Below are 16572 nucleotides of genomic sequence, written 5' to 3'. Positions count from 1 at the left end.
CTTCACCATGTAAAGAACCCTTCAATCATGCACATGATTCTTTGAGTGTTCATGGTTCTACATGCTGCTCTGTGTCTGTATTTTTATTTTGGTTTCTAATGACTGAGGATAAACGCAGTCATTGCTGATGAAATTTAGAAATGTAAGCACAGGAACGTGTTAATGGTTTATAGCTCGGTGTGCTCATGGCTGATTTTCCAAAACATTACGTCTTCAGCACTGAAAAGTATCTGTGTTTGGCTCTGAGGTTCCAGAGATGGAGCCACTGAAGAGCTACACTGAATAGAGCAGATGGGTGTTTATTACAAAGCCAACAGCAAAGTTCATCCCTTGTTTCAGTGCATGTGGCAGATGAGTGGCAAGTACTGGATCAAGGATGTTTATTCTGATCTTCTGAATGAATTTCTAGTAGAGTTCTGGTTCTGTGTAGCTGTGTTAATGATCCAATCTGGAATTCAAATTAAGGAAGTTAGAGCAGGAAAAGCCTGGATTTCCTGGACACCCCAGAACTAGGATTGAGGATCAAAAAATGTATGAACAGAAATGTCTGTATGGAATTACTGAACGATGAGGTTTTAGAAACCCAGAGATTTACATATACAGAGCAACGAAAATGATCAAATCAACTAGCAATTAAAACACTAGCAACAAAATCAATTAACAATTAAGAATTATATTCTTTCAAATAATATGAACATTATTATATTTGCAAAAAAAAATGCATGTAACAGTTTTTTCTGCAGAAGAATCAATGTTAACTTGCTTGTGGCCTTACTGAGGCTGCACCAAATAAAGATATAAAAAGCTTAAAGAAACATAACATACATGTAAAATCATTCCATCTTGGGTTCTGAGTTCTTTATAACATTACAGCTGGAAATGCAGGACAGGATAAAATTAAAGACAGGTGTAAGTATGCATGATGCAGTTAGGCACTATGATGTATAATCTGCTGTTTAGAACTGCACAGTTCAGTATTGCGAATTATGAGTCAAGCTTATTGAGTATCTACTGATTTAAAGCTAAAGAGAAATCCAAACACAAAAACAATCATTAAAAGCACTGAAATGCTTTGACTGGATACACCTTATCCAGAAGTGCCAAAAAGTATGAAATATACAGCTGACCTCTATGAAAACATGGTTCTAGATGATATCTGATGCAACTAACTTGATGAAATAATTGCATCAGAGGTCCCCACCATTTCAACTTTCCTGACCTGCTACTGTGACACACATATGTTACGGTATGTTGAGGATCTCCCCCTGTGGGACCAATAAAGGATTGTCTTGTTTGTCTACAGTCACTCTTAACACATTTACTGGTGGTTCTGTTTAATATACTCAAACATCATTTACACAGTGATCAGCAGAAGAGTTCTGAAATGTATGCTGAGGATTGTGTCTGAAGTGTTAAAGGCCTTGATATCTGAAATGTACAGTAAAATGCTGAAACTGAGTCGTTGAGCTGGCTGGTCTGAGGTGTTGAAACAGCAGATTAAGTGGTAGCAGGAGCTCCATTCGTGCCATTCGCGTATGTGTGCCCATTACCTGGAAAAGGCAGAGAAGAAGAATAAGCAAACACACTAAACTACACTTACATTTTCAAGAGAAAGCCTTGAGTACTGCATTATGTTTTATAACGTTGGACGATCGTTTCAGTCAGATACCAAAAATTTTGAAATGCTAACCACAGTTCCACGTTTGTCATCTGGCACTAACTGGTTCAAAGATTAGAATGAATCTGCTTCCAATAAACCAGGACAACACATTTCTCAGGTTCTTTATGAACCTGAAAACAATGAAGATTTTCCAGATCAGCATGTAAACCAGGATACCTGCACAATCTAACTAACAGCTAATCTGTAGGTTAATAAAACTACTGTGGATGTAATTTTAATTTACCATTTGAATACAGAGGCACTCCTTCAGTGTGGCCAGATGCTACGGGACCCAGAGAGACTCAGACATCTTGGGATTTACAGGTATGTATCACCATTTTATAGGCTAAAGTCTAAAGTTTTAGTCTAGTTCCAGTAGATGCTCAGTTTAGTCTACAGGCTATGCAGCTGGCTATAGGAGCGATTAGAAGTTGTACTGTGTTACTCATAAAATACTACAACCATGAAATCATATCATGTAACTATGATGAAATCAAAGGACATTTGGCTCCATTTTGTCTTATTGCCTGACTGCCATGTGCTTAAATGTACTATGTATTATTTTTATTCTCTATTTTTATTCTTATTATTGGAATTATAGACGATATCACTAATGATTTTGGATAGTTAACCCCAAACTTCAGGTTGTTAAACTATTATGCTCAAATTAATACACACTCCTACCAGTGAGTCTGATAGTACAGATATGCCAAAGATAAAACTGATGAGGAACAAAAGTGAAATGAGCGTGCACTAATTTTACTATCAGATTTGACCTTATGCAACTTGTATGAACATGGGCCACTGCCAGTAAAACAGCAGAAGAGGACAAGATGGGTCAAAACAAAGAGAGACACTGCAATAAAAAAGCTGTTCAAGGTTTGGGCTGAAGTTAAAGACCATTAAAGTAGCTTAACAACACCTGTGGCCTTATATATGAAAGTGTATTTATTTTTAAATGTATTTATTTATTGTATTTACTTATTTATATTACATTATTCTCCATTTCCTCCAATTAGTTCAGTCAAATTTAATAAATTAATTTTTAAGGCATTAAAAAATAAATAAATGGTTTTGGAATCTTGGCTACAGGCAACCACAGGACACAATGACCAGATATGGGGACACCAATCAGTATCTTACTGTAACTGTACTGTATTAAACCCAGTAAAATCTATAGTAGGTGACGTGGCTTGACATTTACACAGAGAACGGTGTCTAAAGTCTGTTAGACAAGCAAATTCTACTCTTCTGTTTCCACCTCAGCTAATGTAATTAGCCTAGCCACTTTGTATTCCACCTCTTAGCCTTTAGCTGGAGAAGAGCAATGTGTGACGTGTCCGTTAGCCGTTACCAAACCTGATAAAATGTAAAAAAGGATTCTGAGAGCGTTACAGACCCTCTTGTATACAGCAGTCTTTAGGTTGCTGCAGTAGTCTTTCTGTGCTTTCTTTTCAGATCAAACTGATAAGAATCTCTGACCAAAATGTACATGCTGGCTCTACCCTCTGATGGAGTACAGAGGTCAAACGTCTCATGGCTCTTATGAGCATGCAAAACATTACAGATAAGCTCATCTGCATATTGAAAATCATTCAATTAATTTAATTTAAAATGATATTTTTAATAAAAAAATTTAATCAATTAATTTACTATTTTTTTTTCTTTCATGATTATTTCATTATTCGAACATTCTGACTCATTTCCAGTCATTACACACTCTTACATAGTATCTTATACTACTGACAGTAATAAACGTAAGCAGTCGTATCTACAAATTTATTTTCAAACATAACGCAATAGACTCTTAATATTCTGATTCAGCAATAAAAGCATGTTCAACAAGGCTATAATTTCACAGACAACCTTTTGGACAATTTTATGCTTTCCATCATGTAGCACACCTGATTCGGCTAATTAATCAATTAATTAACTCCCAGTTGATCCCCATTAATTAATTAATGCTGGTCAGATGTGCCAGAGTACAGGAAAAAACAAGCATGTGCACAGGGACAGGAAGTCACTTCAGGAAGCCGTACATCAGAAACAGTCACATTTCCCATAAATTCTGCAGGACATCCACTTTCCACTAGTTGTCAGAAAATCCCATTCTCCCCCAAAATACGCAAACACCTTCTGCAGAGAATGCAGAGGTAATCTTAATCACATCTGTTTACACTTTAATAGATCTCAGTCTTTATGTAGAGAGCTGAGGAGTATCATTTTTATGCCTACATGTCCAGGATATTTCCTGCATAGAGAATCACGAGGCGGCTGCCTCCGTCAAATTTCACACTGCCTCCAGGTCTCGACGTAACTCTGCCGGGAAAACTCTGCCTTATCATAAGCGGATTTCTGTCATTTGTGACTGTAACTGTGGCCTTACGCTGAGTGGCAGTGCTATATCGTAATCAGCACAGTGCACTGGGAAAGGCACTGCACTGCCAAAGAGGAGGAAAAGGGTAGAGCGTCTGTTCATTAATTCTCAGAATACCCTGATGGTGAGACGCTCGGCTCCACAGAGCTAACAAGAAGCAACTGCTGAATTTCTGATCAGAAGCACTAGCGTGTTTGTTTTCTCTGGTTTAAGCCTCTCTGAGCTGCTACTGCATTATCTGCCGTACTTAAACTGGTTATAAAAACCAAAGCAGCTTTCATGATAAGCGTGGCATCAGCTGCTCAGTCTGTAGAGTTGGGTGGTCTCTCTTTCAGTCAATATTCACAGAAATTTCCCTATACAATAAAAACCTGAACATGAAACCTGAAATTAGACTAGATTTCCTTGTGACTGACCAACATGGGAAAACATGCTGCAGGCTTTTCTTTGGTGTTTCTGCATTATCTGCCCTACTGGAACTGGTTACTGGAGAAAAGGGCTATGAAAACCGAAGCTGCTCTCACACTGAACACAGCAGGCTGTCACTCTGCTCAGCTGCTCAGTCTGTAGAGCTGGACTGGTCTCTCTCTCAGTCAGTACTTGCAGGACATTCCCTATACAATAAAAACTCCCTATACACTGAAAAGCCTTTTAGACTGCACATGGTTATTTCTTTGTACCTGCCCATCATGAGAAAAGCATGTCTTGAGTTTTTAGACGTTTATGAGGAGAAAAATTACCAGATGATCCATTCCCAATGTTTCCATTGCTGCTATTGGTTGAGCCAGTTCCCTGTCCTGAGAAAGAAACAATAAGGCCACATCACAACTGAGTTACAGTGGAGAAACATTTATTATTTCCAAATATTGCTTTTCTCAAATGTTTTTAAAGTGGAACATCATTACCAGAGTCAGAACCGGCGTCAGAACCACCACCAGCTTTACGGTCTGGAGGAGAGTTCAGTAAAATATGAATGAAAATAAGCAAAAAGAGCTACATTGTGTATGTCTTAAAACCAGCAATGTATCTATCTCTGCTTTGCCTTTGAGAAGCTATTTATGTCTCAATTTATTGAAACCTAGTTAAATCAAGAAAATAATACAGAAAAAACAGGCAACATTACTGCCTTATATAACAGTAAAGCCGTAGCTGCTGTCACAGCAGTGCTGTACTAGTAGAGTGATTCAACTGTAGAGTTTGCTGAGTAATAATAAAACTCAAATAGAACTTACCAGCTGTCAAGAGTTCTTCAGGAACACCTGAAGAAGAAGATGTAAAAATTGTCAAGTTTTCTTTGTAGTTTTATCAAACATGTTGCTCAATATAGTGAAAATTTAAAATGACTGATTGTGATCTGTACAGTGCAACAAAATCACAATGACACTGACCATTTGGCGGGGCTTGCAGAGCAGTCGCTGCAGTCGTCGCAGCACCTGCAGCACCTGCAGAACCTGCAGCACCTGGAATGCCTGGTAAATAAAAAAATATTATGTACATATAAAATGAACATTAACTGCTGTTTGGTTTTCAGAATTGCATTTTTATTATTGTTTATATTTTTGTTTAGTCAAAATAATGGAAAAACAATATTTGATGCTAAGCTATGATAAACTTGTGAAAAGACTGACCTCACTACATAAACCATCAAATAAACAAGGCCATTTCAGACCTTAACATTTAATACTAACTTCAGCTAAAAAGGAGGGAACATTAGCTCATTTCACACTGACCAAGAAGTATTTAAGTAAATTCACCACTGTGTTCTGAACATTAGTTAAGAACTTTTCTGAACTGCTGGTTTTATGATGACGAGATCTTTTTTGTGATCTTTTTTTCTCCAATATAAATTTACAATAAACAGGTGCACTGAGATTTTCTTTCCTGATAACAAGATCTTAACCACACATCTCCCTGGTGATGAGCTTCTTCCTGTCATTGTGCATCTCATTTTAAGGATGGAGATGCTGAGGTGGAAGCCTCAGGAGGCTTTTTTTCCTTTTGGTAGTCAATTTTCAATAATTAATCTTCATTCTTTGAGCACAGTTTATACTTACAGTCTATACTCACCAACTATCCCCTTCTTTATAAGGGTGAAGATGATCCCACCCAAAATCAGCAGAAGCACCACCACTCCACAAATCACTCCTCCAACCATTCCTGAACCTGAACTCTCGCAGTCAAAGCAGCGTTTGTCTGTAAACAGAACGGTGTTGAACAAAATCACAGAGCTGTATATTTTTGTTCTAACATGACAGTGAAAACGTAGTAAATCTAAAGTGGACTCTCTTCTATCGTTCATCTGCAGGGGTGACAGATTTTGCTCAACCTGCTGCAATACTGCACCAGCATAAAGCTACTGAAAACATTATTATTCTCTACAAATATTAGTCACAGCCAATCCCAGTCTAGTGTACTACTGCAGGTTGTCTTCTGCATCAGTACTGAACTCAGGAGTCTGTATGAGATTTAACAGACTCCTTCAATTTCAGCCCTCCATCAGGTCCCAGTGACAGAACCCAACTCTGTACCTGTATGAAAAGTGCTCAGCTTTGGTGGCCACTGTGGATGCACACACAGCGGCTCTGTGAGCAGCACCTTTTCTCTAGAAAATCCACAAGGGGGCAGGTCAGAGTTCAGAGGTAGCTGGCTAGCAGGCAACTCCTGACTTGAGAAGACAAAGACTGACAGCAGAAGTGTTTTTCCTGTGGTTATCATGGTACATTCTAACCATGGTACGTTCCAACCAGGGATAGAAAAAATATCACAGTACAATTAAGACTTCTCACAGTTTTTGTATATATCACAGTATTGGGTATTTATGTACATTTGTTCCCAATAAAACCATTTTAGAAGCTTAAACAGGAATTACAGATTTTTCTATATCTCTGCATAATTAAATGGTTGAGATGTAAACAGAGTCATTTAGAGTGGTTTTGGTGTAAAACACTCGGTTCTAGAGAAACTTACCAAGTCAGAATTGTTCACAGTGGTGGTGATAGGAACCAGACGTCCACCTCTAAAAGCTCCCTCACAGAAAGTTACTACATGAAATGGTTATTAATTAATATTAATAGCCCATATGTCTCCAGGCTAGGCTAAAAGCTAATGGCTAACCAAAAGAGGTCAGCTCGTCATTCCACTCTCTTGTCCCCTCATTAACTCTTTACATTCTGACACTCCATCAATGAACTGGACTAAATTACCTTCACTACACAGGAGGTGAGTGAACTGGTGAGCTTTGCACTGTTTGTATGTTTGTATATTAGCTGCACTAAGGGCTTATGGCACTGTGCCATATCTGTATAAAGGAAATGATGAAACTCATACAGATGATCAGGTATATCACTCACTATTACTAAGTACTCGTTGGAAATATCATTTATATATTTTTTTCTTGCCTGGCAGGTTCCTGCACATATTCTTTCAAACAATTTATATCATTATAAAATGAAACTACTCATAAATACACTAATTCACCTCTGTAAAAGGATCTGTACCATTCATTAGTCGCCGCACCTCACCCAGCATTCTGTTTTTAGTTATTTCCTCCTTATTTCTGGAGAGCACACCAATGCCTGCTGAGCCTGTGCTGCGCTCTGTTCTGCCTCTTTTTGTGTTTCTGAAATGCACTCAGATAACTTTAATTTTCTCTCTCAACACTCAGAAAATCACACTGAAGAACCTTCTCTCCATAATGTAGGATCACTTAATTGCCTTGATTATACCAATCTGTTTTTATACAGCTGAGTTATCTCATAACAACATGGAATAGTCCATTATAAATATGACCAAAGGGGGGGGCTGCTATATATACACACACACACACACACATTTCAGTATATATATATAATTTCAGTGCAGCCTATATATATAAACTTAGTTCTGCAGTATATCTAATTTGTATTTTCATGGGGCCTTTGGCTCATGGGGGTTTGCTTAGTGCAAAGACCGCCCCTGTTCCTGACATAATCCTTAACAGATTTACCAATAGCTGCAGGAGAAATTGCTCAGCTCAAAAGCCTGAATGCTAGAACTGTTGTCAGACTGGGCTACAGCAAATTAACAGAGCTCTCCTCCAATAAAGACATCGTTCCAGCAAACCCTGCTCTCCTGGCTCTATTTAGCCCAGAAAAACATTTACAGCAATATTAATGTTGACTGAAGTGGGGAAACACTTTAAAGCTGTCCTCATCATGTAGTTTTGGTCTAGTCTCTGCACATCTGCCATTCTGTTAAACTGGGTTTAGATTTACATTGAGAAACTAATTCTAAACTATAAAAGACCAGAAATACATTAGGTACACAGATATAATTACCCCACTGTTTAATTATCGGTTCTTCGATGGAGCTGTGAGTCACAGAACAGTCGTATTCTGCTGCTTCATCCTCCTGGATCTCCACACTCTTCCTCAGCTGGTAGGTTCCATCATCATTGGGTCTGACTCCTGAGGATGTCAGTAGATGTTCAGGCAGTGAAGTGGTGAACTTCCTCAGTTTAATCTCCACGTCTTTGGGGTAGAAGCCCGTGGCCAGGCAGGTCAGGGTCAGCATTCCTGAGTTAGTTGTAGATTTCTTTGCAAACACATGAACGTCTGGCGGAGCTGAAAAGGAAATGAAATGCACATACACATTGTTTTCATTTTTTAAAGATGTTTCAAACATACTATCATGGGTATCGGTCAACAGAGAGACTGGAGTCTAACTTCGTTCACCTGGACACTGCAGGGTTTGCACGACTTCAGGTTTTTTAAAGTCGACAGTTATGTGATGAATGTTGAGTTGACCATGACTAATCGCTGATGATGTCATGAATAAAACCACAAGAGAAATCTGTGAAGCCAAACTCCACAGGTCACTAGAGCGTGATGTGCCCTATCCATTGAGCACTGGATCACATTGCTAGTCTTCAGGAAACTGGAGATATGGATCCCAAAATCACGAGGCTGCTCACCTTGTTGTTAGTGTCATAGTCACGTGATCAGCGACTACTCAACATCAAGCTAAAGCATCATCACCAAGCAGTAAAGTCGACAAGTTAATTAGTAGACTAGTCTGTACAACCCCTAGTATCCACATATCTGATGCAACCACAATCCAACTCCACACTTCTGTAGTCTGACCTAATGTCCTGCCCACAGCGTTACTTGCTTGAAATGCAGATAAAGCATCCAAGTACAACCAACCAGCACTTTTGTAGTCTGTCTATGTCCACCTGCAGCGCTACTGGATTAGTAGAAATGTGGACCAATCAGACGGGCATTTCGGGGGTTTGTGACTGACTCAGGAGGAAAGCAGTGTCTGCCTTCACTTCTACAGGGAGAAGAGAAGTCTAAACTTGTCGAGGTTGAACAACGCAGCTGGTAAAAAGCTTAATGCACATGGTCATATAATTTCATCCACTCTAGCCAGACAAACGAGACTCGTGTGTGCAGCTCAAGCCCTGCCCGAAACATCACATTAGTTTGGTGAGAGTGAGGTTTCTGAGTGTGGAGCAGAGACGCTGTGTGGACCCACAGTGCTGCTATAGCAGTTTGAACACGTTCTGAATGTGTGTGCATCCACTGAAGAGCTTCAGTGGGTGGATGATCACACAGACAAGCCTCCAGAAAGCAGTAAATTATTTTTAAAATCATACATTTATGGTTTATGGTTACAATCATAATTATGGTAGTTATTCAAATACTCACTCAGTTTGGTGTCAGTAGTGCTGAACTTTAAATACGTCCTCAGCCAGTGCACACAGTCTTCACATCTCTGATCAACATGCCCAGCGTTCCACTCCTCCTCCAACGCTTTAGGCTGACTGACTGAGGATGACCATTTTCTCCAGGTCCAGTTATAAGAGATTAAGTTCTGTCCATCGTAGCCGTATTCATTAATGCAGTTTAACACTAAAAGTAAGCCACCAGAATGATTTTCACCCTCACAGCCGACTCTCCACTGCAGAGTGTGACCATCTGAAACGTAAATGAAGAACAGAGACCAATATAAATGATCAGACACTCTAACATTTCATGTTTTAACAGAATGTGACTGTTTTGTTCATATTTGTAAGGTATATTATATCACACTTTGTGAGAGTGCGGCTGGCTCTGCCACAGCTTTATTGCTAACTAGGCTAACTACTCAGTCTGATGTTAACTCCTTCCAAAAACAGCTGTAGTGTTAGTATAAGCCCATCTGAAGAGGCAGCATACATTACTCATCCAACACAAAAACCTACTGATCAGTGTCATCAGACCTACCCTCAGTGTTCCTCAGTTATTTTTGAATAATAAAACATGTTTTCTTCTGCATGCTGCTACATATTTGGATTTTTTAGCATGCTATCACCTACAAAAGTAGCCCCATTTTTCAACACTGAAGTCCAAAGTTTTAGTTTTTAGAGTTTTTGTTTTTCCTTTTTCCTTCTCCATGGTTTACAGAATACCCCTTCACTGACTCTTCCAGATAAAACATAACCAGATCTACACTTGTCTGGAGGAATCTGGAGTTTTTTACTGAATTCTGAACGTGCAGTTGAACCAGATCTTTTAAATGAAGATTTAAATGAATCTTCCGCATGAAGATCATGAAGGTAAAAATAAAAAGATTGTTCTCACCTGGCTTATTGTGTCTTAAGGTCTTCATATGTATGTCAACCTGGTTTAACAGTTCCCCATCATACTTCAGCTTTTCTGTGCCTGATTTCCACTCTCTCTCCTTCATCTCATTCATCCAGTCCTGTTTAGGAGTCCTGACCCCGTCTGTACTGCTGTAGGAGTCAATCTGTCTGTCATCCAGCAGAGTCACTGCACTGAACTCAGAGACTCTGTCTGAAGAGTTTCTGGACTGGTGAGTGTAGAGATAATACAGGGAGTGTTTATCTGTGGAAAAAATAAATGAATTAAGCAGTAGAACACAAGAGGGGGTGTGGTATTGCGAAATAAAATCATGGCTGTGATTTGGTCGCAGGCACGAAGGCGAGTCAGCAGTTTGAATCCTTATTTTGTTCCAGCCAGTCTGTATCTTACAGCCCATTTAGTTTGGCAAATGGTACTGAGTTCATTTCTGGCTGATTCCAGGTTGTTCAGCTGTTCTTCTGTCACAGCTGCTGACTGAAAAGCTGCTCAGTGGTGATGACAGTTTGGGAATTTAGTGTCGTCTCATCTTCAGAGTCTGACCAAATTGGCTGTCGGTCAAATGTGATCTTAAAAGCGTCCATTTTCTGTTTGTGGCAAAGTAAGAAGTAAAAACGTGCAAATGGCTGAGCGTCTCCTACAGCTGTCAAACTTGTTGCCCAGCAACAGCGTCTCAGCGGAGTGATATGGTGTTTGTGAGAAATCTGTGATGTTATGGTGAAATAACAGCACAGTTAGAATGCTTCTCAACCAATCAGCTCGCGTGGCCGGAACTAACTGATGTACAATAGATCAGTAAAGAATGATCTTCTCAGCTTGTACAGTAGCATTCATCACCGCAGTAAAGTTGTCTTGCGGTTATCGATTTGGATTTGTATCGGCTATAACTATGGAATGCAGTAAGGCACATCCGCCAATATTACACATCGGGTTTTATTTTCTAAAGCTTATAACTTCAAAAGTCTAGCTCTCAGATGAATGAAACAGGCTCAGACTGACCAGGCTGATTTGTGAAAGCTTCACTGTCCTTATTTGGACAGTGGCCTGGGCAGACCGCGAGCACAGAAAGTGAAAGTAAGTGAAATAGAAGTGTTTTTGGCCTCGGCAAGTGATTTTCAACAAAAATGACTTCAAAATCTATGCAAATGTGTTTAATTAAACAGAGCTGGATTTGTGAAAAGACCAAATATAAAATGTTGGTGCATATATCTTTTAATTACTTATCATGTCCTACCTTCTGTCATGCTTTTGTAATTCATTGCACTTTTCCAATGAAAAGTCTGTCTTTGGAGTAATTTTTGAAATATAGCAATTTTTATTAGCAATGTTATTAACTTGTTTTAGTTATTAAATGATTTGTGAAAACTTGATATGATGTTTTATAATATGATGTTACATTTTCTCCTGTGAAATGTATTCCAGTTAATCAGTGCTCCAACCTGAGAAAACTCTGTTTTTATTTAATTCATTATTTTTCATTTAATGTTTTCATTTACTTCAATGGCTGTACGTTTTAATTTAACAAAATCAAAAGTCTTCAGATTAAAAAACATTTAATTGTACAAAATGTGCAAAGCATTTACATCAAAACACACACATTGACCAGCCACTCAGTTAAATACACTTCCTTTGCATCTACAGTCACTGTCCATTTTACCAGCCCCAGCTACCTTATTGGAGCACTTTGTAGTTCTACAGTTTCAGACTGTAGTCCATCTGTGTATCTGCATACTTTGTTAACCCTTTTCACCCTGATCTTCAATGGTCAGGACCCCCACAGGACCTCCAGAGAGAGGTATTATTTGGTTGGTGGATCATTCTCAGCTCTGCAGTAACACAAATCAGGTAATGGCTAAAACAAGTGAAATATCATTGCTTCTGTAAGTGTACATGGTGTTTCAGAGTAAAGCCTTCCAAATATTCAACTTTATATTGCAAAAAATGATAAATAAAGGACTGGTAGACATTCATGTAGTTGTGAAATATGTCACAAATCAGAGAAATTAATATTAGTATAGTTATCTTTATACTTGATCAGTTATTAAAGTTATTTACAGTGGTGTTCTATATTTGCCCCCAAAAGAGGAACTACTGTGTTTTTACACCTGAGAATTAGAGCAGAACTACATAAATCACTCAAATATAAAAAAAGACATGTTTATGAAAGTTAAATCAGGTAATGGCTAAAACAAGTGAAAAATCATTGCTCCTGTAAGTGTATATGGCGTTTCAGAGTAAAGCCTTCCAAATATTCAGCTTTTTGCCAAATTTATCAATAAAGGAATAATAGACATGAATGTATTTCTGAAAATTTTCACAAATCAGAAAAGTTAAATATTAATGTGCTATTATCTCTACACTTGATCAGTTATTAAAGTTATATGCATTAATGTTCTATATCTGCCACCAAAAGCTGAACTACTGTTTTATTACAAATGAAAATTAGAGTAGAACTGCATAAATTACTCAAATATACCAAACCGTGTTTGTAAAGGTTTTCACAAATCAGAAAGGTTCATTTGAGTGTGCTGTTGTCTCTATACTTGATCAGTTATTAAAGTTATACACACTAATGTTCTATATCTGCTACCAAAGGCTGAACTACTGTGTTATTACATATGAAAGTGAGAGTAGAACTGCATAAATCACTCAAATACACCAAACCATGTTTGTAAAGGGTTTCACAAATCAGATGATAACCAACACTGCATGACTTTGTGCATGCATGTATTATGTGATTATTATAGTGTATATATTTTAAATTGAGTTCCAATGTTATAAGCACATTTTTTCAGCTTTTCTGAGCAACAGCTTTTTAATTGATGACTGATAAATAATTCCAGCCTGTTTGCATCTCTTGACATGTATATTACTGTGTCAATGTTTGGATAATGATATTCAATTTTGTATGCATGGTAATGGAAACAGACCTGTATAAAACAATAAAATATCACAAAATCCATCTGTGAATGTTTTTCCAAATCAAGTAATCTGTACAACAAGGGAATCTGCAAGGTTACTGATAATGTGTGTATGTGGAATTAAGCTGCAGAGGCAGATAGTCTCATTCCTGAGGAGAAACAGCTGCACGGAGCAATCAAACATCCTGAGCTCCATTTGTGAATCTTTTCACAAATCCAGCTCTGCCTGGTCAGTCTGAGCCTTTTTCATTCGTCCGAGAGCTCAACGTTTGAAGTTATAAGCTTTAGAAAATGATATTGGCGGAGTTTGGTGTGGAACTTCATCTGAATTCTCAAATCAGGGCTAACTAAGCGCACCCGTGTTTGTGGATGTACGTTCCTGAATTCCGGAGTTACAGCCGGTAGAAATCCGAATCGCTAACCGCGAGACGACTTGACCGCGGTGCTATCCCCAACTCTTTAATGATGTCTATGCTTCACTCTTTGTGTTACTTCACAGAGTTTACTGTCCGTGACAGTTTACTTTCGTTTTCTGTGATGGCGCAGTAAATAATTCACACTGCTTGAGAGAACTGAAGAAAAGCACTCACCCCCGAGAGTCGAAACAAATAATACCAGCAGCAAGACGACACAGAGTGTCGCCGCCACAACCGTCATCGTCTTTTCTCATTTAGTTCGGTGGAAATCACTTTGGAGGACCTTCAGTTGAGGAAAGGTCTCTGCTTTTGTTAGTTAAAGCTACAATGGGCGATCCAGGAAGACAGCAAGCAACACCTCTCCCCCTCCTTCCTTCAGTACAGCTGTTTCTGGGTGGAAGCTGCTGTAGCAGAATGGGCCTGAGCAGAAAACTGAACAAGAAAACTGATTAAGAAAAGACAATGACAGGAAATAAATAAGAAGCGCTCATTTAGAGCTTTAACTCACAGGACAGGGTTACATACATACATACATACATACATACATAAATAAATAAATAAATAAATAAATAAACAAACACTGACGTTAGTATACCTGCCCTTTCCTGAGAGAGTGTGGGGGAATGGCACAGGTAGGAAGTCCACATGACAAAGGGGGAATTGTTCAGGCTCTTTATCAGTGTTGCTATAGCTACTGAAAAATTAGTAATTAGCTACTTAGTAGTTACTTTCCCAAAATTTATAGCAGCTACAGTTCTGTTCCAAATCCTTTTCTGGAACTTTTCCAGAAAAATTGTTCCTACTTTTTAGCTACTTTTTGAAAAGTAGTGTCTACTTTTTAGCTACTTTTTGATAAGTAGTGCACTATTTTTTAGCTACTTTTGGAAAAGTAGTGCACTACTTTTTAGCTACTTTTTGAAAAGTAGTGTCTACTTTTTAGCTACTTTTTGAAAAGTAGTGCACTACGTTTTAGCTACTTTTTGAAAAGTAGTGCACTACTTTTTAGCTACTTTTTGAAAAGTAGTGCACTACTTTTTAGCTACTTTTTGAAAAGTAGTGCCTACTTTTAGCTACTTTTTGAAAGTAGTGCACTACTTTTTAGCTACTTTTTGAAAATTACTGCACTACTTTTTAGCTACTTTTTGAAAAGTAGAGCCTACTTTTTAGCTACTTTTTGAAAAGTAGTGTCTACTTTTTAGCTACTTTTTGAAAAGTAGTGCACTACTTTTTAGCTACTTTTTGAAAAGTAGTGTCTACTTTTTAGCTACTTTTTCAAAAGTAGTGTCTACTTTTTAGCTACTTTTTAAAAAGTAGTGCCTACTTTTTAGCTACTTTTTGAAAAGTAGTGTCTACAATTTAGCTACTTTTTGAAAAGTACTGCACTACTTTTTAGCTACTTTTTGAAAAGTAGTGCCTACTTTTTAGCTACTTTTGGAAAAGCAGTGCACTACTTTTTAGCTACTTTTTGAAAAGGAGTGCACTACTTTTTAGCTACTTTTTGAAAAGTAGTGCACTACTTTTTAGCTACTTTGTAAAACGTAGTGTCTACTTTTTAGCTACTTTTGGAAAAGTAGTGGACTACTTTTTAGCTACTTTTTAAAAAGTAGTGCCTACTTTTTAGCTACTTTATAAAAAGTAGTGTGTACTTTTTAGCTACTTTTTGAAAAGTTTTGCACTACATCTTAGCTACTTTTTGAAAAGTAGTGCACTACTTTTTAGCTACTTTTTGAAAAGTAGTGTCTACTTTTTAGCTACTTTTTGAAAAGTAGTGTCTACTTTTTAGCTACTTTTTGAAAAGGACTGGACTACTTTTTAGCTACTTTTTGAAAAGTAGTGTCTACTTTTTAGCTACTTTTTGAAAAGGACTGGACTATTTTTTAGCTACTTTTTGAAAAGTAGTGTCTACTTTTAACGTACTTTTTGAAAAGTACTGCACTACTTTTTAGCTACTTTTTAAAAAGTAGTGTCTACTTTTTAGCTACCTTTTCAAAAGTATTGCACTACTTTTTAGCGACGTTTTGAATAGTAGTGTCTACTTTTTAGCTACTTTTTGAAAAGTAGTGGACTACTTTTTAGCTACTTTTTGAAAAGTAGTGTCTACTTTTTAGCTACTTTTCAAAAAGTAGTGCACTACTTTTTAGCTACTTTTTGAAAAGTAGTGCACTACTTTTTAGCTACTTTTTGAAAAGTAGTGGACTACTTTTTAGCTACTTTTTGAAAAGTAGTGCCTACTTTTTAAATACTCTTGGAAAAGTAGTGGACTACTTTTTAGCTACTTTTTAAAAAGTAGTGTCTACTTTTTAGCTACTTTTTGAAAAGTAGTGCACTACTTTTAGCTACTTTTTGAAAAGTAGTGTCTACTTTTTAGCTACTTTTTGAAAAGTAGTTTCTACTTTTTAGCTACTTTTTGAAAAGTAGTGGACTACTTTTTAGCTACTTTTTGAAAAGTAGTGTGTACTTTTTAGCTACTTTTTGAAAAGTTTTGCACTACATTTTAGCTACTTTTTGAAAAGTAGTGCCTACTTTTTAGCTACTTTTTGAAAAGTTTTGCACTACATTTTAGCTACTTTTTGAAAAG

General features: G+C 37.6%; 1 protein-coding gene across 2 annotated transcripts; it reads right to left on the bottom strand.

The window, feature by feature from the left end:
• Positions 1-744: 744 nt before the first annotated feature.
• LOC118802732 (H-2 class I histocompatibility antigen, alpha chain-like) lies at positions 745-14639 on the bottom strand. 2 transcript variants are annotated; one of them, XM_036563197.1, is made up of 11 exons: positions 14590-14639; positions 14169-14426; positions 10640-10903; positions 9725-9994; positions 8354-8638; positions 6105-6230; positions 5426-5506; positions 5270-5296; positions 4943-4984; positions 4778-4834; positions 745-1550 (listed from the first exon to the last, which is right to left on the bottom strand). In XM_036563197.1, the coding sequence occupies exons 2-11, from the start codon at positions 14233-14235 to the stop codon at positions 1498-1500; spliced, it is 1272 nt and encodes a 423-aa protein (XP_036419090.1). In that variant the 5' UTR covers positions 14236-14426; positions 14590-14639; the 3' UTR covers positions 745-1497. The 2 variants fall into 2 exon arrangements, with proteins under 2 accessions (XP_036419090.1, XP_036419091.1); XM_036563198.1 differs by having other exon boundaries at positions 14580-14609.
• Positions 14640-16572: the final 1933 nt, after the last annotated feature.

The sequence above is a fragment of the Colossoma macropomum genome, unplaced genomic scaffold (genome assembly GCF_904425465.1).
Source record: "Colossoma macropomum unplaced genomic scaffold, Colossoma_macropomum, whole genome shotgun sequence".
Taxonomy (NCBI): Eukaryota; Metazoa; Chordata; class Actinopteri; order Characiformes; family Serrasalmidae; genus Colossoma; species Colossoma macropomum.
Note: the sequence above shows the minus strand (reverse complement) of the source record. Positions and strands in the feature narration are given on the sequence as shown.